The following is a 27,464-nucleotide window of genomic DNA, read 5'->3' on the forward strand; positions in this document are numbered from 1 at the left end:
GGAGAATTGCCTGAACACAGGAGGCGGAGGTTGCGGTGAGCCAAGATTGCGCCATTGCACTTCAGCCTGGGTAACAAGAGCGAAACTCTGTCTCAAAAAAAAAGAGGATGGAAGAGGGGGGACAGAAGGAAGGGACGAAGGGAAGGAGGAAGGGAGGGAGGGAAGGAAGGAAGGAAGGAAGGACCGACCTGAGCTAAAGAGACACATGGCCCAGTCATCCTTGATCCCCGAAATAGGCAGCTGAGACTAAAAGAATTGCCCAGCTGATCCCAGATGAAATTGCAACCCAGAGAAACATGAACTAAACAGGTGATTGTTCTAAACCACTAAATTTTGTAGTGGTTTTTTATGTAGCAAAAGCAACTAATTTATTCTCTCGGTATGTGATGTGGTCTCTCTCTCCCCAGCAACATAACCTAATGATTAAAATCTTAAACTCGGTGGCACAACTGGCTCGAGCGACTGGAAACAAGATGCAGGACCCCAACACAGACGCTGAGTGGAATGACATCTTACACAAAAAGGGCATCTTGCCCCCCAAGGAAAGTCTGAAAGGATTAGAAGAGGAGCAGCACATCGTCCAGCAGTCAGTGGTGACAACATATGAAGACATGACTTTGGAAGAGCTGAAGGATCATGAAGACAAGTTTAATGAGGAGGATGAACGTGCTGTTGAAATGTACAGATGGCGGAGACTGGCTGAGTGGAAAGCAACTAAACTGAATAATAAATTTGGAGAAGTTCTGGAGATCTCAGGGAAGGATTATGTTCAAGAAGTAACCAAAGCCGGTGAGGGCTTGTGGGTCATGTTGCACCTTTACAAACAAGGAATTACCCTCTGTGCCCTGATAAATCAGCACCTCAGTGGACTTGCCAGCAAGTTTCCTGATGTCAAGTTTATCAAAGCCATTTCAACAACCTGCATACCCAATTATCCTGATAGGAATCTGCCCACGATATTTGTTTACCTGGAAGGTGATATCAAGGCTCAGTTTATCGGTCCTCTGGTGTTTGGTGGCATGAACCTGACGAGATGAGTTGGAGTGGAAACTGTCTGAATCTGGAGCAATTAAGACGGACTTGGAGGAAAACCCTAAGAAGCAGATTGAAGATGTGTTGCTGTCTTCAGTGCGGCGCTCTGTCCCCATGTGGAGGGACAGCGATTCCAACGGGGACTGAGGCTGCAGCTGCTATCACATACCGAACTTTCTGTGACAAATTGTCTGAATTTTTTTAAAAAGGAAAAAGCAAGAATGAATCCTTCTGATTTTTAGTTTTGTATAAATTATGTTTTAAATCTTTACATTTTGGAAATAATCATTGCTGGAAATTCTGTTAAACATTTTACAACTTTTTAAATTATAGTATTTCCTCTAAAAAAAATTAAAACTAGCTCTTGGTATGGTTAAAAAAAAAATCTTAAACTCTGCTACTTTTTAGCTGTGTGACCTCCAGTGAGACAGCCCTCGGAGCCTCCAATGTCTCCTGAAAACAGGGATGCATATAATAGTGCCTATTACATAGAGTTGTGAAAATAAAATGCAAAACAGCTTCTAAGGGGTCATGGAGGTCATTTGTGCTATTAATGAAACGTCCAGCTCTCTGTCTTCTGACCTTGGTGCAGGATCTCACTTCCTGGTCCCCATGTGGTTGGGTGGGCCACATGACTAGCTCCATCCAGTGACTTGTATTAAAAGTCACTTCTGGGTCACAGCATATGATTATCCAGGGTAGACTTCCTGTGGCACAGAAATTGGCCAAGTTCAAGTTGGTGGATTCTTTCTCTTTCTTTTTTCTTTCTTTCCTTTCTTTTCCTTCCTTCCTTCCTTCCTTTTTCTTTCTTTCTTTCTCTCTCTCTCTTTCTTTCTTTCTTCTTTCAACAGGGTCTCACTCTGTCATAAAACAGGGTCTTATTCTGTCACCCAGGCTGGAGTGCACTGGCAAGATCTCAGCTCACTGTAACCTCTGCCTCCTGGACTCAAGTGATCCTCCTGCCTCCGCCTCCCAAACAGCTGGAACTACAGGCCTGCATCACCACACCAGGCTAATTTGTTTGTATTTTTATAGAGACAGGGTTTCTCCATGTTGCCCAGACTGTTCTTAAACTCCTGGGCTGAGATGATCCTTCTGCCTCGGCCTCCCAAAGTCCTGGGATGACAGGCGTGAGCCATCGTACTCTGCCAGTGGCTACTTTATGATTGTGATGAGCTGAACACCCTCTAGATAGTGCTAGGGTGAAGGAAAATTTAACCTTTTGTGAATGGGCAGTCATTCAGCAAATATCCACTCTTCTCCCTGCCACTGGAGGGGGAGTATATTTCCCTGCTCCATTGATGGGTTTGACCATATGATTTACTTAATGGAATTTTAGCAGGCCTAACCTTAACAAGAGCCTTAAATGCACTTGGCTTTTGTGCTCCCGTGATGTGCCTGCCATGAGAGCATTTGCCAGGGAGCTGCTGATCCCAGAAAATTGTGGAATCCCACGGAAGAGAGATCCGAATCCTCCCAAACGAGAGCCAAAGCAGCCATCCCACAAACCCTTAGAAGAATGCTTGTTGGTATAAATCTCAGTTTTCAGGCTGAGGTGGGTGGATTGCTTGAGCCCAGGAGTTTGAGACCAGCCTGGGCAACATGGGGAAACCCTGTCTCTAAAAAAGAAATTAATACAAAAATAGCTGATTGGTCTCTGTTGTTCTACGTCCTTTTCCGTGGGAGTCCCCGATGACTTTGTCACAGCCTCCATTGCCTTGTGACCTTCAGGTCCTGGGAGACACACAGCTAAGATGCCAGGACATCCTGGAAGCTGGGAAATGGTGGGTTGGTTACTCTCAGACCAAGATTCAGCAGACATGTGAGGCTGTGACTGCACTGAAAGGCACCTACTGCAGACCAAATCGTGGCGCTCTTTTTTTTTTTTTTTTTGATACAAAGTCTCACTCTGTTGCCCAAGCTGGAGTGCAGTGGCTCGATCTCAGTTCACTGCAACCTCCACATCCTGGGGTCAAGTGATTCTCCTGCCTCAGCCTCCCCAGTAGCTGGTACTACAGGCACCATGCCCGGCTAATTTTTTTGTATTTTTTAGTAGAGATGGGATTTCACTATAGTTGGCCAGGCTGGTCTTGAACTCCTGACCTCATGATCCACCCGCCTCGGCCTCCCAAAGTGCTGGGATTACAGCATGAGCCACCATGCCCGGCCCAAAATTGTGGCTGTCTTGCAAAAATTCTGTCAAGCATGAGATTGTGACTCACGTACTTAGACCCAACATACAGGAGAGGTTGACGCTCATACCTGAAACTTGGACATGTATGGAATTTCTAATCTCATTCCTGAACTTTCCTGCAGGTGTGATTGTGACATACGCCTATGTCCAGCACCTGAGTGATGTCAGTTTCCTGCCTGGTCCCAGCCCAAAGGTGATGTGACTCATCTTCAGCCTGCGCCCCGCCAAAAAAGGATTGTGATGTATCACTGGACCCAGCACCTAGATGATGTAACTCTCACCTTTTGCTGGACCTTGCATATTTTGGGTGGATTGGCGAGTCTCAGGTCAAGATTCAGCACACCTGTGAGGCTGTGATTTTACTGAGGAGACACGGTCTGCAGGAGATTGAGGCTGTTATGCATGGATTCATCTACATTGAGATTGTGACTTGTGTCCTTAGACCCAACATCCAAATGATATTGATTCTCATACCTAGAATGAAGACATGTGAAGAAAAAAAAATAGCCAGGCATGGTGGCACACGCCTGTAGTCCCACCTGTAGTCCCAGCTACTAGGAAGGCTGAGCAGGGAGGATTGATTGAGTCCATGAGGTTGAGGCTGCAGTGAACTGTGATGGTGCCACTGCATTCTAGGTTGGGAGACAGAGTAAGACTCTGTCTCAAACAAACAAACAAAAAAAAGGGGCCAGGCACGGTGGCTCATGCCTGTAATCCCAGCACTTTGGGAGGCTGAGGCAGGCAGATCACGAGGTCAGGAGATCAAGACCATCCTGGCTAACAAAGTGAAAACCCATCTCTATTAAAAAGACAAAAAATTAGCCTGGCATGGTGGTATACACCTGTAATCCCAGCTACTTGGGAGGCTGAGGTAGGAGAATCACTTGAACCCAGGAGGCGGAGATTGCAGTGAGCTGAGATTGTGCCACTGCACTCCAGCCTGGGTGACAGAGTGAGACTCCCTCTCAAAAAAAAAAAGTCTTAGTTTTAGGATGATTTGTTACACAGCATTATTACAGTGTTATTATTATTTTTTTTTAAAGATGGGGTTTCACCATGATGGCCAGGCTGGTCTTGAACTCCTGACCTCAGGTGATCCACCCACCTCAGCCTCCCAAAGTGCTAGGATTACAGGCGTGAGCCACTGTACCCGGCCAGTGTTTGTTGTTTTAAACCACTGAGATGACCATGGACTTGTTTTGTTACTGTAACATCATCTAGTTTGTCTTAGTTGATGCCAGTGTTTAGCACCTGTCAACTAATGGCCACTCAGTAAGTGGCAGCTATTATGATGATTACTGTTTACTCGGGCACACATTGTCTTTAGAATCCACATGGTCTTAAAGGTGCTAGGCACTGCACTAAGTGCTTTTTTTTTTTTTTTTTGAGATGAAGTTTCCTTCTTGTTGCCCAGACTGGAGTGCAATGGCGCGATCTCGGCTCACCGCAACCTCTGCTTCCTGGTTTCAAGCGATTCTCCTGCCTCAGCCTCCCGAGTAGCTGGGATTACAGGCATGTTCCACCACATCCGGCTGATTTTATATTTTTAGTAGAGATGGGCTTTCTCCATGTTGGTCAGGCTGGTCTCAAACTTCCAACCTCAGGTGATGTGCCTGCCTTGGCCTCCCAAAGTGCTGGGATTACAGGCATGAGCCACCACGCCCGGCCTGCACTAAGTGCTTTTTAAGTTGGCTTTCATTTGACTCTTTCAACAACCTTAGGAGTTTATAACTATTAATCTCTATGTTTTGCAGACATGAACACTGAGGCAAAAAAGGAAGAGGTTAATTGAAAGAGATGATCATGGACTCTGAAGTATATCAGACTTGTGTTCAAATCAAGGTTCTGACCCTCTCTAGTTGTTTGACCCAAGGCAAGTGACACCCACAATCTATGCCTCAGTTTGTTCATCTGTAGAGTGGGGGTAATACTATCAACCTCATAGAGTTGTTTTGATCATGAAATGAGGTATAGGATGGAAAACACAGCATAGGGAATTGGCAAGGATTAATCCCTTCATAAAAGGCAGGACTGCCAAGCACGGTGGCTCACACCTGTCATCCCAGCACTTTGGGAGGCCAAGGATGGCACATTGCCCAACGTGGGCAATATGGTGAAACCCTGTTGCTATAAAGAATTAGCCAGGTGTGGTAGTGTATGCCTGTAGTCCCAACTACTAGAGAGGGTGAGGTGGGAGAATCACCTGAGCCTGGGAGGTCGAGGCTGCAGTGAGCCATGGTTGTGCCACTGCACTCCAGGCTGGGCGACAGAGTAAGACCCTGCCTCAAAAAAAAAAAAAAAAAAGAAAAGAAAAGGCAGGGCCTTCTTTCTCTTCCTCAAAAGAAGGGGGTTTGAAAAGAGTACTGAGACCCCCTACTTCCTCATTCTGTCTCCTCAACAGATACCACATCACAAGGACTCAGGCTTGGTCTATGAACTTCTTTAATTTATAGACACATAGGGAGCTACAGGTTCAGGACAAATGGGGACTTCACGCCACTTATATCTTCCTCGGTTCAGTGAGCTCTCCAGCCCTCTGGCATGGGGGCCCGACTGCACTCTGTTCGGCTGAGGATGAGGATGTGGGAGGCTGTGGGCACTTCAGCACCTGGATTGGCGTAGCACATACTCTGTGTAGCACAACCCCGCATGGCAAATCTGGGTTTGAAGATACCTGAAAGGGAGATTTCAGATTGGAATCGGGGACCTCAGCCTCTTCTTCCTCATAATCCCTGAACACATCCTCACCCACTTCTCTGGAACCCTTTCCTCCCATGGAACCTAAAAGTTGGGGCCTCTAGTTCTGTTTCCTCCTCCAGAGATCCAGGCACCCCTCACCAGCCTGCACGTGTCCAGATAAGGAGGCGCAGTAGTTTTCCTTGCCAGCACAGCGGGTCATGGGTCCCATGCATTTGTCCTTGAAGACCGAAGTGCAGGCGGGGCACATCAGGCCATTCTCAGTACGATTGGTCAAAGGAACTGAGGATGAGGATGAGGCGTCAGGTGAACAGGATGTTTAAGCCCTTCCCCCAACCTCCCAGCAACCCCAGGGTTGCTAATGGACTCTGCATTTTACAGGTTAGGGAACAGGCTCAGAGCCAACAAGTGGCTACAGCAAGGGTTAGCGGAGAGCCAGAGCACACCCCACACGCCACGGGCTCCTGGGGCAGGGCTGGGCTGGCGCTTACCCGACAAAAAGCCACTGTTGCAGTTGTCGCTCTGGCAGCAGAAGGAGTTGGTTGCCAAGTAGTCCTGGGGGCCCATGGTGGTGGATACGATGCCGGAGTAGCAGTCCTGGGACCTGGTGCAACCCTTGTAGGTGTGCACCCACTCCTTGCCCTCTGCAGGATGGGGGACAGGTGGGGAGGGAGCTGGTTGACCACTCCCTGGTCTCACTGCCTCAAGGTCCCACCTAACCCTAGGCTTCTCCAACCCCGCAACTTCCTGGGGAGGTCTCTTTTTTTTCTTTGTTTCTTTTTTTGAGACGGAGTCTAACTCTGTTGCCCAGGCTGGAATGCAGTGGCGCGATCTTAGCTCACTGCAACCTCCGCCTCCCGGATTCAAGCGATTATTCTGCCTCAGCCTCCAGAGTAGCTGGGATCACAGGTGCCCGCCACCACACCCGGCTAATTTTTATGTGTTTTTAGTAGAGACAGGGTTTCACCATGTTGGCCAAACTGGTCTCGAACTCCTGACCTCAGGCGATCGGCGCCCACTCGACCTCCCAAAGTGTTGGGATTACAGGCGTGAGCCACCGCTACCGCCCAGCCAGTGGTCTCTTTCAAGCCAGCTAGAGGCAATCTGTCTGGTGCATGGCCTGGGGTGGTTTCTTAGATCGTCCTTCCTCCCGCTGCCATAGCCCCTGGTCGGCGTTTGGTGGTCTCTTCCAGCTCTCCATTGCCAACCTCAGCCTTTCTGACATGGTGCCTTCCACCCCACCCCACCCACGGCCATCCCTCTCTCCCTGTCCTGCCAGGATTGCTCTATTTCAGGCCGCCTATGGCCACCCCCATGCCTGCGTGAAATGGTCTCTTCCAGCCTGCACAACTCCCCGCCCACCCCGGAGGTCTCTTCCAACGAACCCCAGTCCCGGCGACACTCAGCCTTCTCTCTCAGATCCTGCCATGGTCACTCCTCAGACCTCCCATCGAGGGTCTCTTGCAGTCCCTCTTGGCTATTTTCAGGTCTTGTTTAAGGTGGGTTCTTCCTGTCTCCCCGGCCTTCCCCCTCTCCACCATGTGGTGGTCTCTTCCTACCCAATTCACAGGTTCCCCCTTGACCCCATCGAGGGGTCCCCCAGCTCTCTCTCTTCCCTTCCCCAGGGTGCGTTTCCTCTTCTGTGTCGGGGTAGGGGGGCCTCTTCAAGCCTTTCAGGTCCTTGCCTAACCCATCAACGCTGGCTGGGGGATCTTTTATTCTGCTTTCCTTTCTAACCCACTTTCTCAGCCCCTCCCGACCAGTGGTTTCTTCCTGCACCCAAAGTCGCCCTTCATCTGCCACAGCCTTCATTCCCTCACCAGGTCCCATCATCTCTCCTCCTGTGACTAAAGGTCTTTTTCAGCTTTGCATAAACATCCCTGTCCCCCAGTAGTCTCGTCCACTGCTCCCTTTCTCCTCCATCCTTTTTCAGGTCTGGGGTGGTCTCTTTCATTTAACTCATGTCCATCTTCTCTCTTCCATTTTATTTTCTGAGACAGGATTTCCCTCTGTCGCCCAGGCTGGAATGCAGTGACGTGCACTTAGCTTACTGCAGCCTCTATCTCCAAGCTCAAGTGATCCTCCTGCCTCAGCCTCCCAAGTGTCTGGGACTACAAGCATGTGCCACCATGTCCGACTAATTTTTTTTTTTTTTCTGTAGAGATGGGGTCTCTTTTTGTTGTTCAGGCTGATCTTAAACTCCTGGGTTCAAGCGATCCTCCCACCTCAGCCTCCCACAGTGCTGGGATTACAGGTGTGAACCACTGCACCCAGCCTCCCTTTCATTTTACTCATCCACATCTCCCCTTCCCTGTCTGCTTCTCCTCTTTAAAATGATTTGCTTAGCAGAGCGCGGTGGCTCATGCCTGTAATCCCAGCACTTTAGGAGGCCGAGGTGGGAGGATCACTTGAGGTCAGGAGTTTGAGACCAGCCTGGCCAACATGGCGAAACTCCGTCTCTACTAAAAAATACAAAAATCAGCCAGGCATGGTGGCACACACCTATAATTCCAGCTACTCCAGAGGCTGAGGCAGGAGAACCGCTTGAACCCGGGAGGCGGAGGTTGCAATGAGCAGAGATCGTGCCACTGCACTCCATCCTGGGTGACAGAGTGAGACTCAGTCTCAACAAATAATAATAATAAAAAAAGATGATTTTCTCCATACTTCTGGGTTATTGTTCCTCTCCTGTTTGGATGGTCCCTTTTCTGTCTCTCTCACTGCTCCAACAGTCCAGCATCGTCTCTCCTTCCTCGGTCAGGAATGATCTATTCTCCATTACACTTACATTCTCCCACCCCAGCCCAGCCTTTTCCTTCTCTACCCACTCCCCACCATTTCCACCTCCTGCCTTTTAGATTCTTCCCTTCTCAATATTTCTCTGTTCCTTCCCATGTCTTTCCTTACCCCTCTTCTGCCTAAGAAAGTCTGTGAACTCTCAACCCTCCCCCATTTTCCTTCTCTTTAGAACAGTCTCATTTTCAGAATCCCGTGACAATAATGATTTCTATCACACCATTTATTTCTCTTCTCTCCATCTCATGATGGTCTTTCCCTCTTTCCTGCTCTCCACTGATTTCTTCCCATGCTCCCCCATCCTGAGAACCATGATAATCCCCCCTCTGTGTGGTAGTATCTTCCACCCTGAAGGTACACTCCACCTCCCCACCACGTCCCAGGTCCTGGCCTCTTACTTGAAGTAGCCTTCCCCACCAGGATCATGCATGAGTTCTGGTCTCTCCTGCAGGTCTTTATTTTGCCGTGGCAGCTGCTCCCGGTTGCCTTACAGACTTCACAGCGTAGTGGGTACCCTGCAGTGTAGACAGAGGGCGAGGCTGTAGTCATGGGTGGTGTGGTCTTCAGACCATGACTTTAACTTTGGACTTTTGTGTCCTGAGAATGGAGGGACCAGCGGCTCCCTGGTCTTTCTTGGGCGGGGTGTTGACCGCTGCCCCAGGAACTGTCCAGTGTCTAACGAGGAAGCAGTGGTGATGCCAGCAAAGCTACTTCCAGGGGTGGGAAGCAGCTCCACCATGAAGTCTGTCTGCCTAATTACATGGCTGGGGATTTTGGATGCCAGGGTCCTCTGAGAAAGTTCAGGGGCAGGAGGGGTCATGGCGGAGGTTTCCATGGACTTCTGTGAAACTTCAGGTCCAGCTGATTCTTGAATGTGGGATTCTCCTCCTTGAAGGTACCACGTAGGTCTCGTAGACAGTGGGAGCTCAGGCAGGGGGCCCTGAGGCGGGGGTCTGCATCCTATGTCAAGGAGGGAGAGTGAGGACCAGGAGGATAGAGGACATGAACTCCTTGGTCCTGAGAGAGGGGACAACTCGGGGCCCAGATACCTGGGTCCTGGGGAAAGTGAGGCTTATCTGGACTCCCATGTGGAGGGGAGGAGAGGGCTGGGGCCTGAACTCCTTAGTCTAAGGAGAAAGAAAATCTCTCTCCTTCTGTTTAAAAAAATTCTATTCTTTCTGATCCAGTCTAGTGCCAAAAAAAAAAAAAAAAAAAGGAAATTCTATTCCATTCTATTCTATCCTATTCACTTATTTATTTATTTATTTTTTTGAGATGGAGTTTTGCTCTGTCGCCCAGGCTGGAGTGTGCAGTGGTGTGATCTCAGCTCACTGCAACCTTCGCCTCCCAGGTTCAAGCAATCCTCCCACATCAGCCTCCCGAGTAGCTAGGATTACAGGCACCCGCCACCACCCTCGGCTAACTTTTTTTGTATTTTTAGTAAAGACGAGGTTTCATCATGTTGGCCAGGCTGGTCTCAAACTCCTGACCTCAAGTGATCCTCCTGCCTCGGCCTCTTAAAGTGCTGGGGTTACAGGCATGAATCACCACACCTGACCTTCTCCCTCTTTTTTAAAAATTATATTTTAATGATTTCCCTTTCCAGCCATGCTCTCATCTGATTTCCTAGAATTGAGAGGTCTTATCTGGGACTCTTCCTGGAGGGTGGATTCAGAGCCCACCAAGCCCCTCTCTCAGGGAGCCAATCACAGGAGCCTTTCTTCTCTGGCACCCCCAGGCTTTCTCTTCCTTTACCTTTGGCCTCTTCCATGAATCTGAATTTCCAAAATTCCTCCCCGTTCACCTAGAGGACTTGCTGAAGGCTCTCTCGTAGTCTTCTCTTTCCTGAGGTCCCAGAAAGAGTCTAGGTCCCTTGTCACTTACCAAGACCCAGGAGGGTGCAGAGCAGCACGAAGGCCAGCAGAAAGGTTCCTGGTCTCCTGGAGGGCCTCATGGTGTGTGTACCAGCAGTACTCAGTCCCTAGCTTTTATAGGAAGCTGAGGAGGGGCGGGTCCAGACCCACATTCACCCTGCGGGGAGAAATAGTTGAGGTCAGAACCCAGGGCAGTCCTCTGTGGCCTCCGGATTGGGAAGGTGGAACCAGAATCCAAAAGTGACCTGGGCATCTTGTGCCCAGCCCCCACCTCCATGGAGACCCCACGAGTCTGGGCTTCCAGCTCCCTCTTCCATTAGAACCCAGAATGTCACTTCCCTGTTTTCCACCTTCCCACCGCCCATTTTTGTTTGTTTGCTTGCTTGAAGACCAAGACGGAGTTGGGCCACTTGATTCCCAGCGGCTGCAAGAACTGGGATTCCCTCTTCTCTCTCTTCCCCTCTCCTCCCAAGGAAGCACCCAGTGTGGGTAGGGCCCTACCTTGGGGCATGCAGCATGTCCAGGCTGGTCCTTCGGGTGCCAGGTGCTTTGTCTCCCTTCCCTTCTCTGCATGTGCTTGGCTCACGCTCCCTGTATGTTTAGGCTGTCTCCAGCTGCGACCTCACCCAAGTCTGCACCCTTGGGTCTCCAAGGGACCGAACGAACAGAGGGATGCCTGTCAGCAGCCATAGGCGGGCATAGTGAAAGACAAATGCTCACAGGCCACATATTGGGAAACTGAGGCTTTTGTGGAAGCATTCTAGGGTAGGAGTGCGCGCACGCGTGTGTGTGTGTATGTATGTGGTTTGGGCATATGCTTTGTGTTATATTTAGGACTCTGAATCCTTCTTTTTGGCCTCAGGCATAAGGCTGAGAGAGATCTGAGAATTTTTTCGTGTGTGTGTGCGTGTGTGTGGCAGGGGGACAGAGAGAAGAGTGCAGCCGCCTGAGCTGTTGGAGAAGATCCTGTTGCGTAGGATTCAGGTTCCCTACGAAACTACGAAAATTCACTCAGATTTGCTGTCCTAGCCTAGCGCGGTGGCTCACGCCTGTAGTTCCAGCACTTGGGGAGGCCAAGGCAGGCGGATCGCTTGAGCTCAGGAGTTCGAGACCAGTCTGGGCATCATGGTAAGACCCGCCGCCCCCTCACCCCTCCCCCGTCTCCACAGAATGTGGTGGTGCGTGCCTGTAATCCCAGTTTAGGAGGCTGAAGTGGGAGGATCTCTTGAGCCCAGGAGACAGAGGTTGCAGGGACCCGAGATCCTGCTACTGCACTCCATCCTGGGTGAGAGATCAAGACCCTGTCTCAACACAAAATAAAAAATAAAAATAATAATAATAATAATAATACAGCAAAAAGATTTGCTTTCTAGGCTCCAGTATGAGCGGTGACTGCATCGTCCAATGAGAATCGCGAATTTCTTCTAGACACCAATCCCAGAGGTCGCTTCTGTTGCTAGGCGCCCAGAAAGCAGGGTGTGGACGTCATCGGGAGGCGGGGCTAGAGCGGGGGTGTGTGGCAGAGGGAGGCGGGGCTGCAGGAAACGCTCGTTGCTAAGGAACGCAGTGCACTTCCCGCTCCGGAGAGGCGCGACTGAGCTTGCGCACTGTCGACGCCAGCGCCGGCGCGCCGGGGTTTGAAAGGCCCGAGTCTCGCGCGCTTGCGCACTTCAGCCCGCGCAGGGTGCACCCCACCACCTCCCACTTTCCTTGCTCTTCGGACCCCGGACCGTACGTCATCCCTCTGGCCAAGTGAAGCCCACGAAGTTGACATGCCGGAGATCCGCCTCCGCCATGTCGTGTCCTGCAGCAGCCAGGACTCGGTGAGGGACCGGCGTGGGGGGAGGTTGGGAGACGTGAGGGAATTAATGAGGATAACTCCTTAAAGAACTTTTGGGGTCCTTCTTGGAAGTCTAAGGAGAGTCAGTGGGGGGATTTCCAGGAGGCTAAAAGTGTGTTGTGGAGAGATGTTGAATCAGGGACATTCTGGCCTCTAGGGAACTTCCGGAGAGAAAAGGAGGAATAGGGAAGCTTTCTTGGAGAGCCCGTAGGTGAACTTCCACGGGAAAGTGTTGTAGGGGAAACTCCAGGCAGAGTGTGGGGGGATTAACGGGGAAGCTTAAATCCGGAGGATCCTAGAGGCCTCGGGAGGACTCAAAGGAATCATCTGAGAGCTGGAGGCCTAGCTGTCATCTCTGTGCCCTAATTCTCCTCTCCCATTCTTGTTTCCAGACCCACTGTGCAGAAAATCTTCTCAAGGCAGACACTTACCGAAAATGGCGGGCAGCCAAGGCAGGCGAGAAGACCATCTCTGTGGTCCTACAGGTGATCCTGCCACCCCACCTCCTCCTCACTAGGAATCTGGAGTCCGGGGGGATCCAGATTCTGCTCCTGAGCCAACTGGCAATGGGTTGAGTCACTTTCTTTGCTGAGCCTCAGCCTCCTTACCTGGAAAATACGCAGCATAATCCCTGTGCCCCTCAGCAGAGAGGAAATGAGACCCAAGGATTAGGTCCAGGATGACCACAGGAATCAGTGTGTGGTCTGGGCAGGTGGCTTCTACTTTCTGGGTCCCAGTTTCCTTAGCTGGAACAAAATGAATTATTGCAACGTACCCTGCCTCCTGCAGCCAGTGGGTTCAGGACTGGAAGGTGTCCAGGAAGGTCATCTAAGCCAATCAACTACACTTCAAAGAAGGGGAAACTAGCCAGGTATGGTGGCTCATGCCTGTAATCCCAGCACTTCTGGAGGCTGAGGTGAGAGGATTACTTGAGCTCAGGAGTTCCAGACCACCCTGGGCAACATATCACGACCCTGTCTCTACTTTTATTAAAATAAATAATTGTTTTTTTAAAGAATAATAGGCCAGGTGTGGTGGGTGGTTCACACCTGTAATCCCAGCACTTTGGGAGGCTGAAGCTGGAGGATCTCATGAGCCCAGGAGTTTGAGACCAGCATGAGCAATATATTGAGATGTTGTCTCTACAAAAATTTTATAAATTAGCCAAGCATGAGGATGTACACCTGTAATCCAAGCTACTGGGGAGTCTGAGGTGAGAGGATTGCTTGAGCCCAAGAGATGGAGGCTACAGTGAGCTGAGATTGCACCACTGCACTCTAGCCTGGGCAATGGAGGGAGACCCCAAAAAATAAAAAATAAAAGAATAATGATGAGAGCTAACATTATTCAACATTACCTGCCAGTCACTGCTCTACACACCTCACTTCTGGATTAGCTCACTGAATCCTCATAAAAAAACCCCATGAGACAGGGTCTGTTATTATCCCCAGTTTAACAGATGAGGAAACTGAGGCCCAAAGAAGTTATACAACTTGTCTGACAGTCAATCTTTTATTTGTTTATTGAGACATAGTCTCACGCTGTCGCGCAGCTATAGTGCAGTGGCAGAATCTTGGCTTGGCTCACTGTAACCTCCACCTCCTGGGCTCAAGCGATTCTCTTGCCTCAGCCTCTTGAGTAGCTGGGACTACAGGTGTATACCCATGCCTCGGTAGTCTTTTTATATTTTTTTTAGAGATGGCGTTTCCACCGTGTTTCCAGGCTGGTCTCAAACTCCTGGGCTCAAGCGATCCTCCTGCTTCAGCCTCCCAAAGTGCTGGGATGATGTATTTGCCATCGTTCCTGGCTCAGTGGGTGCTTTATGACTATGAGGAGCAGAACACTCTGTGGATAGTGCTAGCGTGAAGGAGGAAAAATTAACCTTTTGTGAATGGGCAGTCATTCAGCATATATCCACTCCTCTCCCTCCCACTGGTCAGGGAGTATATTTCCCTGCTCCATTGATGGGTTTGACCATACGATTTACTTAATGGAATTTGAGCACACCTAACTTCAGCAAGGGCCTTAAATGCACTTGGCTTTTGTGCTCCCATGATCTGCCATGAAAACATTTGCCAGGTTGTTGCTGATCCCAGAAAACTGTGGAGTACCATGAAAGAGACCTGAATCCTCCCAAACTGCAGCCAAAGCAGCCATCCCACAAACCCTTAGAAGAATTCTTGTTGGTATAAGTTTCAGTTTTCATGTTGGGAGACCAAGGTGGGTGGATCACTTGAACCCAGGAGTTTGAGACCAGCCTAGGTAACATGGGGAAACCCTGTCTCTACAAAAACATACAAAAAATAGCTGGGTGTGGTGGCACATGCCTGTAGTCCCAGCTACTAGGGAGGCTGAGTGGGGAGGATCGATTGAGCCCATGACGTCTATGCTGCATTGAGCTGTGGTGGTTTCACTTCACTGCAGCCTGGGAGACAGAGTAAGACTGTCTCAAAAACAAAAACAAAAAACCCCAAAAAGCAAACAAACAAACAAAAAAGGTCTCAGTTTTAGGATAATGTTCTACACAGCATTATTACAGTGTTAGTTAATACGACTTTGTTGTTTTAAACCACTGAGATTAGGGACTTCTTTGTTACTGTAACATCATCTAATCCGTCCCAATTGATGTCAGTGTTAACACCTGTCAACTAGTGGCCTTCACTTCCCAGGTTCAAGTGATTCTCCTGGCTTAGCCTTCTGAGTAGCTGGAATTTACAGGCATGTGCCACCATGCCTGGCTAATTTTTGTATTTTTAGTAGAGACCGGGTTTTGTCATGTTGGCCAGGCTGGTCTCAAACTCCTGACCTCAAGTAGATCCACCCTCCTTGGCCTCCCAGAATGTTAAGATTATACAGGCATGAGCTGCTGCACCCAACCTGTCTTTTAAACTGTGATAGATACAAGTTGCTGACAGTTTTAGTCTTGGGACCTAGATTCAAGCCTCCAGCTCTCCCTCTTTTTACTCGGTGACCTCAAGCAAATTGTTTCGTTTCTCTAAACGTGTTTTCTCATGTGTCCATTGGGAATAATGACATCCAATCCTGGAGTTGTGAAAATGTGGTGACATAATGTCTGCACAAGTGCTCTGTCAACATGTGGGTGTTTGTGTAGAGGGAGGGATTCATGTTTTTATTACTTACTGGTTGATGATTCTGCTGGGCTCTCTTAGGATCAGGTGAGTCTAGGGAAATCACACTTCATTCTGTTACCGCAGTTGCTGTGGGAGCAGAGTGACTGGAGGCAGAAGAGACAGAACCTGGCAGGTGATGGAGCCAGAGGGGTGAGAAACAGAATTCCCTGGCCTAGGAGAGATCAAGGGAGTATTGCAGCTGTCACCAACATGGTAGACCCTAGAGGGGGCAGCTTGGGAAGGTGATGTGTTTCAGTTGGGATGTCTAGGTTTTATGTGACTTTGGGACATTCAGCGGGTGGCATCCAGGAGGCAATTAGTGATCAGATGTGGAGCTGGAGACAGAATGTGTGGAAGTTGTCTGTGCAGGGAAAAAACCTATAGACTCGGGAGTAGATGATGGATTTATTTGTTCATTCATTCATTTATTTAGTCAATTATTTATTAAGTGCTTTCTGTAGGCCAAGCTCTGTTTTAATACTGCAGTACACAGCAGAAGACAAAAAATACTCAGTCTCAGTGGAGCGCAGTAGCTCATGCCTATAATCCCAGCACTTTGGGAGGTCAAGGTGAAAGATCATTGAGCCTGTAGTTCGAGACCAGCCTAGGCAACGCAGCAAAACCTCATCTCTACTAAAAATACAAAAATTTGCCAAGTGTGGTGGCCCATGCCTGTGGTCCCAGCTACTCCGGAGGCTGAGGCAGGAGGAGCACTTGAGCCTGGAAGATCGAGGCTATAGTGAGCTATGATCACACAACTGCACTCCAGCCTGGGCAATAGAGTGAGAAGCTGTCTCTCTTTTTTTTTTTTTTTTTTTTTTGAGATAGAGTCTTGCTCTGCTGCCCAGGCTAGAGTGAAGTGGCATGATCTCGGCTCACTGCAACCTCCACCTCCTGGGTTCAAGCAATTATCCTGCCTCAGCCTCCCAAGTAGCTGGGACTATAGGTGCGTGCCACCATGCCTGGCTGATTTTTTTCTTTTTTTGTATTTTTAGTAGAAACGGGGTTTCACTGTGTTAGCCAGAATGGTCTTGATGTCTTGACCTCATGATCTGCCGCCTCGGCCTCCCAAAGTGCTGGGATTATAGGCGTGAGCCACTGCACCTGGCCAATGCTCTCTTAAAAAAGAACAAAAAAACAAATCCAGTCTTGTGGAGCTTTCATGTTAGTAGGGAAAGACTGATAAATTAGTCAGTAAAACATGTCAGATGATGCGTGCTATGGAGGAACTTAATGAAGGGGAATGAGAGTGTCCCAGCTGGAGCTGGAGCAGTGGCAAGGATTTTTATTTTAAATAGTAGGGTTGGGGAAGGCCTCCCTGAAAAGGTGACATTTGAGCAACATGAGCTATGTATGTATCTGGGAAAAGACTGAAGTCGGCTTGTGACAGCAGGGAGACCATTGTGGCTGGGGTGGAGTCAGCCAGGAGGACAGAGGTGGGAGATGAGGTGAAGGGTGGGAATGGCAGCCCCTAAAAAAACACTTAAGACCTGGGAAGCCATTGTTAAGGACTTGAGCTTTTACTCCAGGTGAGACAGGAGCCACCGGAGGGCTCCGAGCAGAGGAGGGACAGGATCTGCCTTAGGTCTTCACAGGATGCTGCTGGCTCCATGTTGACAATAAACTGCAGGGGCCACAAACAGGAGCGGAAGACCAGCATTGCAGCAGTTGTTTTGTTAACTTATTCCACGTCAGAGACCCTTGGAACATCTGATTGCATCTGGCAATGACTAATATGCGGGGTTACTCCGAATTCACCAAATGCTAATTTTGGTTCTTTTGACGTAACTGATAAGGCAGAAATTTCTGGCCACCAAGCCAGCAGGCTTATCTTTGGGTTGTTTCGTTTTGTTTTGAGACAGGGTCTCACTCTTGCCCAGGCTGGAGTGCAGTTGTGAAGTCATGGCTCACTGCAGCCTCAACCTCCTGGGCTCAGGTAATCCTCTCACCTCACCCTCCCAAATAGCTGGGACTACAGGCATGTGCCACCAGGCCCAGCTAATTTTTAATTTTTTTTTATAGAGATGGGATCTCACTATGTAGCCCAGGCTGGTCTTGAACTCCTGGACTCAAGCAGTCCACCCACCTTGAGCTCCCAAAGTGCTGGCATTAAAGACATGAGCCACTGCACCTGGCCACATCTGTTCTTCTTCTACCCTGCATTTTCTTCTCTAATCATTGTTACGCAACAGCTGGATATTACCACATGGGGCTCAGCCATCGGCTCGTGACAGCCCCACACACCTGATTGTTTGCAGTAGCCACAGAAGGCTCTTTTGCCAGCTCATCACCTGCTCCCAGTGGGAAATGCCAACCTCTTTGTTAACTACTCCTGGGCTGGAGGGGATGGCTTGGACCAGATCCAGATATAACTCCTGTGTGTCACTGGAGGTGTGTCATTTTTAGAAGAAATGTTCAACAGCAGTAGGGCCTATGATCATTTTTGATTTTCATGGGTTTTCTAATCACTCAGTTTGCCACTGTGGTGTTTTAAGTGTGTTTTTACTGTTTTTTGATGTGTCACATACATAGAGTGAAGGTGTAAGTAAGTGTACAGTTCAGTGACTGTTCACAAACTGCAGCTGCCCTCTGCACTCCACACCCAGATGAAGCACAGAAGATGCCTAGTCCCAGAAGTTCCCTCAAGTTGCTTCCTGTCAGTGCCCCTGCAAGGGTGACCCGTCCTGATTGTTAACAGCATGGGTTCATTTTGCCTGATTTTGAATTGCATATAAAATGGATTCGTGTGGTATAAACTTTTTTGTCTGGCTTCTCTTGTTATATTTGTTCATTTGTTCATTTCATCTATGTCATTGAGTGTAGCTGTAGATGGTTTATTGCCTTTTTTTTTTTTTTTCCGAGATGGAGTTTCACTCTTGTTGCCCAGGCTGGCGTGCAGTGTGCAATCTCGGCTCACTGCCACTTCCACTTCCTAGGTTAAGGCGATTCTCCTGCCTCAACCTCCCAAGTAGCGGTGAACAGGTGCCCACCACTACACCTGGCTAATTTTTTGTATTTAGTAGAGACTGGTATTCATCATGTTGGTTAGGCTGGTCTTGAACTCTTGACCTCAGGTGATCCACCTACCTTGGCCTCCCAAAGTGCTGGGATTACGGGCATGAGCCACTGTGCCCGACTCCTGTTGTCATTTTTTTTTTTTTTAGGCAGAGTCTCTGTTACCCAGGCTGGAGTGCAATGGCATGATCTCAGCTCACTGCAGACTCAACCTACTGGGCTCGTGATCCTCCTGCCTCAGCTCCCTGAGTAGCTGGGACTGCAGGCATGTGCCACTTCACCAGGCTAAATTTTGTATTTTTTTTGCAGGGATGGGTCTCACTGTGTTGTCTAGGCTGCTCTTGAACTCCTGGGCTCAAGCAATCCTCCCGCTTGAGCTTCTTAAATCGCTGGGATTACAGACAAATCACTGTACCTGGCCTATTGTCTTTTCTGTATAGTATTCTGTTGTGTTGAGAAAACTATTGCAGTTTTAGTGATTTATATTTGATTTTTTTTAAGAGATGGAGTCTCACTATCTTGCCAAGGCTGGTCCTTTTTTTTTTTTTTTTTTCTTTGAGTTGGAGTCTTGCTCTGTCTCCAGGCTGGAATGCAGTGGTGTGATCTCGGCTCACTGCAACCTCCAACTCCCAGGTTCAAATGATTCTCCTGCCTCAGGCTTCCGAATAGCTGGGACTACAGGCACGCACCAGCTAATTTTTGTATTTTTAGTAGAGACAGGGTTTTGCCATGTTAGCCAGGATGGTCTCAATCTCCTGACCTCGTGATCCGCCCATCTCGGCCTCCCAAAGTACTGGGATTACAGGCGTGAGCCACCGCACCCAGCCGGCTGGTCTTGAACTCTTGATCTCAAGTGATCCCCCAACTTGGCTTCATGAGTAGCTAGGCCTGTAGGTGCACACTACCACGCCCAACTAATTTTTTTTTAAGCTTTTTAGGGACAGCTTCCTGAGTGGCTGGGATTACATGGATTACAGACAGAGCCAGTAGACTTGGGCATTTGTGGTTTTATTATCTTTGCTTTTCGAGTGGGTATTATACGCATATAGTGCGAAATTCAAAAGGTAAAAAAGGGTATACACCAAACAGAAAATCTCCCCTCACACTTTCCATCCCTCCCTGCTTCCTCCCCAACTCCTGCTCCCTCATTCTTCTCTCCTGATGCAACTGCCATTAGCAGTTTTTATGGGTGGTCTTCCTGGGTCATTCTGTAGACATACAAGCATATATACCTACCCCCTTCATGCCTTTTAAAAAAATTCATAGTATATACACTGTTCTCTTGTGGGTTTTTTTTTTTCCCCAAATAATTGTATTTTGGAGATCCACACTGCATAAAGTTCTACCTTTATTCATTCATTCATTCATTCATTCGAGATGGAGTCTCGCTCTGTCACCAGCTGGAGTGCAGTGGCACGATCTTGGCTCATTGCAACCTCCAGCTTCCTGGCTGAAGTGCTGCTCTGTCTCAGCCTCTTGAGTAGCTGGGATTACAGGCATGTGCCACCACGCCCAGCTAGTTTTTATATTTTTAGTATAGACGGGGTTTCACCATGTTGGCCAGGATGGTCTTGATTTCCTGACCTCGTGATCCGCCTGCCTCGGCCTCCCAAAGTGCTGGGATTACAGGCATAAGCCACCAAGCCTGGCCTATTTACTTAGTTTTTTAAGACAGAATCTTGCTCTGTTGCCCAAGCTGGAGTGTAGTGGTGCGATCTCTGCTCGCTGCAACCTCCACCTCCTGGCTTCAAGTGATTCTCCTGCCTCAGCCTCCCTAGTAGCTGGGATTACATGCACATGCCACCAGACTTGGCTAATTTTTGTGTTTTTAGTAGAGATGAGTTTCACTATGTTAGCCAGGCTGGTCTTGAACTCCTAACCTCAAGTGATCCTCCTGCCTCAGCCTCCCAAAGTGTTGGGATTACAGGCATGAGCCACCGTGCGTGGCCTACCTTATTCTTTTAAATGATGCATACAATTTCATTTCATGGATATGGAACAATTTTTTAACAACATATCTCTCAGGAACTTAGCCCTCCTGTGCCCTGTTTGTTTCAAGAACAGTTCATACAATGAACTATGTCTCCCTGAGAAAGGTGCATGCCCACGAACCCAGGCCACAGATGATAGTCATCTTGTGCCCTTATTCTCACAGCTGATACATACTGAGCACTCATCTCTTGTTTTGAGATAAAATTTACTGTTTTAGCCATTTAAAGTGCATATTTCAGCTAGGTGTGGTGTCTCATGCCTGTAATCTCAGCACTTTGGGAGGCCGAGGCAGGTGGGTTGCTTGAGGTCAGGGGTTTGAGACTAGCCTGGCCAACACAGTGAAACCCCATCTCTACGAAAAATACAAAAATCAGCAGGATGTGGTGATGCGTGCCTGTAGTCCCAGCTATTCGGAGGCTGAGGCAAGAGAATTGCTTGAACCAGAAGGCAGAGGTTGCAGTGAGCTGAGATTGCACTGTTGCACTTCAGCCTGGACAACACAGTGAGACTCCATCTAAAAAAATAATAATAAACAAATAAAGTGCACATTTCAGTGTTTTTTTTTCATATTGACAGTGTTCTTCAACCATCTCCATTCTCTAATTCCGAATATTTTTTTGTTTTCTTTTTTTTTTTGAGACGGAGTTTCGCTCTTGCTACCCAGGCTGGAGTGCAGTGGCGCGATCTCGGCTCACCGCAACCTCCGCCTCCTGGGTTCAGGCAATTCTCCTGCCTCAGCCTCCTGAGTAGCTGGGATTACAGGCACGCTCCACCATGCCCAGCTAATTTTTTATATTAGTAGAGACGGGGTTTCACCATGTTGACCAGGATGGTCTCGATCTCTTGACCTCGTGATCCACCTGCCTCGGCCTCCCAAAGTGCTGGGATTACAGGCTTGAGCCACCGCGCCTGGCCTTCAGAATATTTTTATCACTTAATTAAGAAACCACGTAACTATTAAGCAGTCACTTCTTATTTTCTCCCCAAAGTTGCCCTTGGCAACCGCTGATCTACTTTCTGCTTCTCTGGATTTGCTTATTCTGAACTTATAAATGTATGTGGTCTTTTACACTTAACCCTGTTACACTTTGCATAATGTTTTTGAGGTTCATCTATGTTGTAGCATATATCACAACTTCATTTTTTTAATAGCTGAATGATATTCCATAAATACACTGTACAATGTTTATCCATTCATCAATTGATGGACATTTATTGGGTTGGGTTGTTTCCATGTATATATAAACTTTTTTTTTTTTTTTGAGACTGAGTTTTCTCTGTTGCTCAGGCTGGAGTGCAGTGGTGCAATCTCAGCTCACAGCAACCTCTGCCTCTCAGGTTTAAGTGATTCTCGTGCGTCAGCCTCCCGAGTAGCTGAGATTATAGGCACGTGCCACCATGCCCGGCTAATTTTTGTGTTTTTAGTAGAGATGGGGTTTTGCCATGTTGCCTAGGTTAGTCTCGAACTCCTGGGCTCAAGGAATTCACCTGATTTGGCCTCCCAAAGTGTTGGAATTACAGGCGTAAGCCACCACCCGCAGCCTCCATGTATAAGCATTTTTATCAGAATTTTTTTTAGTTTCCTTTTTTTTTTTTTTTTTGAGATGGAGTCTTGCTCTGTCACCCAGGCTGGAGTACAATGGTGCGATCTCCGCTTGCTGCAACCTCTGCCTCCCGAGTTTTAGTGATTCTTCTGCCTCAGCCTCCTGAGTAGCTGGGATTATAGGTGCACGCCACCACGCCTGGCTAATTTTTGTATTTTTCCTAGAGACAGGGTTTCACCATATTGGCCAGGCTGGTCTGGAACTCCTGGCCTCAAGTGATCTACCTGCCTTGGCCTCCCAAAGTGCTGAGATTACAGGTATGAACCACCGTGCTGGGCCTGTTGTTTTTTTCTTGAGACAGAATCTTGCTCTGTTGCCTAGGCTGGTGTGCAGTGGCTGATTTTATCTCACGTCACCCTCTGCCTCCCAGGTTCAAGTCATTCTTATGCCTCAGCATCTTGAGTAGCTGGAACTATAGAGGCACGTGCCACCACATCCAGCTAATTTTTTGTGTTTTGGGTAGAGTCAGGGTTTTGCTATGTTAACCAGGCTGGTCTCAAACTCCTGGCCTCAAGTGATTCACCCACCTCTGCTGCCTCCCACAGTGCTGGGATTGCAGGCAGGAGCCACTGCTGGCCAGGATCCCCCCCTGCCCCAACAGAGTGTTGCTCTGTCACCCAGGCTGGAGTGCAGTGGTGCAATCTTGACTCACTGCAACCTCCATCTCCTGGGTTCAAGCAATTCTCCTGCCTCAGCCTCCCGAATAGCTAGGATTACAGGCACCTGCCACCACACCCAGCTAATTTTTGTGTTTTTAGTAGAGATGGGGTTTCATCACATTGGCCAGGCTAGTCTTGAACTCTTGACCTCGTGATCCACCCACCTTGGCTCCCAAAGTGCTGAGATTACAGGCATGAGCCACTGTGCCCAGCGGATTAAAAAAAAATATGTGAATAAGAAATGTCAGGGAGTGCCTGTGTGTGTTTAAAGTAGAAATAGTTATATATGCAGTAGGAATCGTTCATTTAAAATACAAGCATCTCCATCCTACCAGATTTAGGAACCATGCTTGATATTGTGGGAGAGGTAAAGATGTTGTGTTTGACTCAGGGATGGAAGGAGAGGAATTGAAAACAGTGTTGGAATTGGACAGTGCTTTGCGGTCAGGCAGTTGGGTCTGAAGTACTCTGCTAGTTATTAGCTTGTGTGCCACGTAAGCTGTTGATTTAACCTGTCTGAGCCTCAGTTTCCCCATCTGTGAAACTAAAGTAGTAACAGAACCTTCCATTTAAAGTGGTTTTAAGGCTTCAGTGATGCCTGGCCCATGCTTAGCTAAGTGTGGTGGACAGAACAGTGGCCCTCAAAAGATGTTCACGTCCTCATCCCCACAACCTAGACATAACTCACTTTAATGGCCAAAGGAGCTTTGTGGGTTTGATTAAATTAAGGATCTTGAGATGAGGAGAGTTCCCTGAATTACCTGGTGGGCCTCATGTAACCCCCGGAGAGCTTAGAAGGGAAAGAGGGAGGTAAGAGAGCTGGAACCAGAGCTGTGAAGATGCAAGCAGAGCCTGGAGTGATGCCAGCACTTTCAGCAGCTTTGAAGACGAGGAAGGGGCTGTGAGCCAAAGAAGGCAGGTGGCCTCGAGAAGCTGAAGAGGCAAGGAGACACATTCTCCTCTAGTGCTCCTGGAAGGAGGGAAGACAGCCCTGCCGCACCTAGATTTTAGCCCTGTAAGAACCAGTTTCAGACTTTTGACCTCCAGGTCTGTAAGATAATAAATTTGCGTTGTTTTTAGCCACAAAGTTTATGCTAATTTGTGCAACAGTAACAGGAAACTCATACCCAAGCACCTGGCACATGGTGAGAATCTGAAAATGTTCGCCATGATGATCCCCTTGTGACAGATGGGACACCCAGGCAAGCAGCAGAGAAGGGCCTCAACAGAGCCACTTGGTAAGGGAGGCCAGAGCCAGAGTTACTGCTTAGTAACTCTGAGTAGTAACTTCTGCAAATGGTCGTTGTCTTCTGCATCTGTCTGTCCATCCATCAGGAATGCACTAGAGGCCTGTGGTGTTAATGATATTCGCAGCTGACATTTATATAGTGTTTGCTCTGTGCCAGGCAGTATTCCAGGTGCTTGATATGTTATTTCTCATTCTTGGTATGGATTTGAACGTTCTCAACAACTTTATGAGATAGATATTGTTACTGTCCCCATTTCACAGGTTCGGATACTGAGGCACAAGGGGTGAAATGAAACCATTTGCTCCAGGATCACACAGCAGGAAATCAGCAGAGTTGGGAAGGACCAGACACTGTTCTTGGCCTTGGGGATGCAGTAGGCAACAACTAAGACACTGTCCTTTCTCTCGTGGAGCCTAAAAGTCTAGTGGGAGAGACAGGTGCTAGACAAATAAAAACAAAAAAGATGTAACTGTGTAATGCCCGGCGGTAACCATGAAGGAAAGTAAAGCCAGGGTAGGAGACAGAGAGTGGCGCCGACTCCGGGTGAGGGAGGCTGCTTATGGTCTCAGGTGACATCTGAGTGGGCACCTGAATCACAGACGGCAAACTTTGACCCAGCTATGGGTATGTTGGAGGGAAAAGTGATCCAGGCAGAGGGACTGGCAGGTACGGAGGCTATGAGGTGGGAAGGAGCAGACTGTTCTTGGCACAGAAGGGAGGCCGGTGTGAATGGTGGAGAGTGACCAAGCCTGACCAGAGGCTACGCAGTCAGACTGGGACTTCTTTTTTTTTGAGACAGAGTCTCGCTCTCTTGCCCAGGTTGGAATGCAGTGGCATGATCTCGGCTCACTGCAACCTCCGCTTCCTGGGTTCAAGTGATTCTGCCTCAGCCTCCCCAGTAGCTAGGATTACAGGCACTCACCACCATACCTGGCTAATTTTAATTTTTGTATTTTAGTAGAGATGGGTTTTCACCATGTTGGCCAGGCAAGTGATCCAACTCCTGACCTCAAGTGATCCACCTGTCTCAGCCTCCCAAAGTGCTGGGATTACAGGTATGAGCCATCACGCCCAGCCCAGACTGGGACTTCTCATGAGCCCAGGCAGCACCGTACACTGCCCAGGGCCCAGGGCTGAGAGTGGCAGTGGAGGCAGGGGAGTCTGCTGCCAGCCTTAGGCAGGCCCTTCCTCCCGCACCACCTTCCTCCTCCAGCACGTCAGTGGCGTGATGGGGGAGCACGCGTGGACTGTTGCCAGCCTGCCTGGGTTCCGGTCCGGCTTTGCCACCCACCAGCTGTGAAGTTACATAACCGCTTCCTGCCTCCGTTTGCTCATGTGTAAGATGGAGATAATTATAGCAGCTGCCTGGCAGAGCCGTTGCAGGAGAGTAGATACATGTATTATTAGCAGGAGTCTGGCGTACCAGGAGCACTGAGCGCACTCAGATGTTGGCCGCAATTGTGGTTGTAGTTGTTAATTCTGTGTCATCTCAACTTCCTCCAGAGGGAGGGTGTTTTTTTTTTGGAGACAAGGTCTCATCACTGTCGCCCAGAGTGCAGTGATGCGAACACGACTCACTATAGCCTTGACCTCCCCAGGCTCAAGTGATCCTCCCGCCTCAGCCTCCTGAGTAGCTGGGACCACAGGTTTATGCCACCATGCCTAGCTAATTTTTGTATTTTTTGTAGAGACAAGTTTTGGCTATGTTGCCCAGGCTGGTCTTGAACTCCCGGCCTCAAGCAATCCTCCACCTCAGCCTCCCAAAGGGCTGGGAATACAGACGTGAGCCACTGCGCCTGGCCAAGGAAGGAAACCACCTTCCCTTTTTGCCTGTGGGGAAACTGCCTCACAGAGATGTTGACTACGTCACCCAGGGTTGTGGAGTTTGGAAATGGCATTGCTGTATTTGAGCCCAGGCCCACCTTACCCCAAGTCCAGGCTCCGTCATCCCATGCAGTGGTGTTCCTGTTGAGAGCAGTGTGCAGGCGATGTCTAGATGAGCTGACAGGGAGGCAGCAGAGAAGATTGGAGCATCTGTCATCACCAGGGGTGGGAGAGGGCACTGTAGGGTGGTGGAAGGTACTTTGTTGTTTTTTTTTTTTTTTGAGACAGAGTCTTGCTCTGTCACCCAGACTGAAGTGCAGTGGCACGATGTCTGCTCACTGCAACCTCTGCCTCCCAGGTTCGAGAGATTCTCGTGCCTCAGCCTCCTGAATTGCTGGGACTACAGGCATGTGTCACCATGCCCAGCTAATTTTTATATTTTTAGAAGAGAAGGGGTTTCACCATGTTGGCCAGGCTGGCCTCAAGCGATCCACCGCCTCGGCCTCCCAGAGTGCTGGGATTACAGGCATGAGCCACTACACCTGGCCTAGGTACCTCTGAGAGTTGTAATAATGCATCATCCTAGCATCCTAATAAAGGAGTCCCAAATCGGAAGGCAGGACACTTGCCTCAACCATTCCTAACTACCTCCCACCCCCGCACAGCTTTCTGTACCGTCATCTGTCAGACGGGAATGGCACATCCTTGGAGATCTACAGATAGCTCTTTTCTTTCAACAAATAGTTGTCAAGCACTGACTAATAATACCTCCTGACTGACAGCAGTTAATTGCCTACTCCTCGCCATGCCCTGTGGCCATTATTTATGTGCATGATCCTAGATGTGGTGATCATTCCCATTTTATAGATGAGAAAACTGAAACTCCAGAAGGTTAGCTGGCATGGTCATACAGCTAGTGTGCAGCAGAGCTGGGATTCAAACCCAGGAACCAGTAGTGAGCAAGACTGGACAAAGTCCCTGCCCTCAGGGAGCTTTCATGGAGTCCTGTGCGATTGTGGGTAGGGGGTGACATGTGCTGTTTGTCTGCATTATGATTTGAATAAAGTTACAACTCTGGCAAGTGCTTACCAAGAAGAGCTCCATGGTGGCATGTGATAGGCTGACCTGGTGGAGTCTGGAGAGGTCGGGGAAGCAAGTATTTATGGGGTGGGGGTGTATGCATTCATTCAGTGACTATTTTGTGAGTTCTTGCTCCATGCCATACTCTGTGCTGCGTCGAGGGGACACATGGCACCACTCAGCCCTGGTGTTCCCCATCACAGAGTTGACATTACAGAGACACGGGGATCCAGAGGAGATTCATCTGGAGGTCCCACAGTGAGCCCAGGGGCAAAGCAGGCACTGACAGTGGCCTTTCTCTCTGTCCACAGTTGGAGAAGGAGGAGCAGATACACAGTGTGGACATCGGGAATGATGGCTCGGCTTTCGTGGAGGTGCTGGTGGGCAGCTCGGCTGGAGGTGCTGGGGAGCAAGACTATGAGGTAAGTCAGCAGGGCTGTGAGATGGATCCTGTACCGACCTCTGCCCCTCATCCC

At 48.9% G+C, this 27,464-nt stretch overlaps 2 protein-coding genes and 1 pseudogene across 5 annotated transcripts in view; 2 read left to right on the plus strand and 1 right to left on the minus strand.

Moving 5' to 3' along the window:
* Positions 1 to 22: 22 nt before the first annotated feature.
* Positions 23 to 1,564, plus strand: LOC105707152 (phosducin-like protein 3; annotated as a pseudogene).
* Positions 1,565 to 5,651: 4,087 nt separating this feature from the next.
* Positions 5,652 to 11,144, minus strand: PINLYP (phospholipase A2 inhibitor and LY6/PLAUR domain containing). Of its 4 annotated transcripts, XM_064381226.1 has the most exons (6): positions 11,095 to 11,144; positions 10,604 to 10,750; positions 9,118 to 9,234; positions 6,415 to 6,567; positions 6,065 to 6,205; positions 5,652 to 5,900 (listed from the first exon to the last, which is right to left on the minus strand). In XM_064381226.1, the coding sequence occupies exons 2-6, from the start codon at positions 10,671 to 10,673 to the stop codon at positions 5,743 to 5,745; spliced, it is 639 nt and encodes a 212-aa protein (XP_064237296.1). In that variant the 5' UTR covers positions 10,674 to 10,750; positions 11,095 to 11,144; the 3' UTR covers positions 5,652 to 5,742. The 4 variants fall into 4 exon arrangements, with proteins under 4 accessions (XP_064237296.1, XP_012293396.1, XP_012293397.1 ...); XM_012437973.2 differs by lacking the exons at positions 9,118 to 9,234; positions 10,604 to 10,750; positions 11,095 to 11,144 and adding an exon at positions 7,744 to 7,866; XM_012437974.3 differs by lacking the exons at positions 9,118 to 9,234; positions 10,604 to 10,750; positions 11,095 to 11,144 and adding an exon at positions 7,483 to 7,520.
* A 1,133-nt stretch (positions 11,145 to 12,277) lies between these two features.
* Positions 12,278 to 27,464, plus strand: part of XRCC1 (X-ray repair cross complementing 1) — a 33,561-nt gene continuing 18,374 nt past the window's right edge. The window contains exons 1-3 of the mRNA XM_012437966.3: positions 12,278 to 12,416; positions 12,826 to 12,918; positions 27,300 to 27,410. Coding sequence (XP_012293389.1) covers positions 12,366 to 12,416; positions 12,826 to 12,918; positions 27,300 to 27,410 — 255 coding nt within the window. The 5' untranslated portion in view covers positions 12,278 to 12,365. The remainder of the gene's footprint in view (positions 12,417 to 12,825; positions 12,919 to 27,299; positions 27,411 to 27,464) is intronic.

This window comes from Aotus nancymaae, unplaced genomic scaffold (assembly GCF_030222135.1).
Source record: "Aotus nancymaae isolate 86718 unplaced genomic scaffold, 86718_ANA_hifiasm-v0.15.2.pri h1tg000028l, whole genome shotgun sequence".
In the NCBI taxonomy this organism is placed as follows: domain Eukaryota; kingdom Metazoa; phylum Chordata; class Mammalia; order Primates; family Aotidae; genus Aotus; species Aotus nancymaae.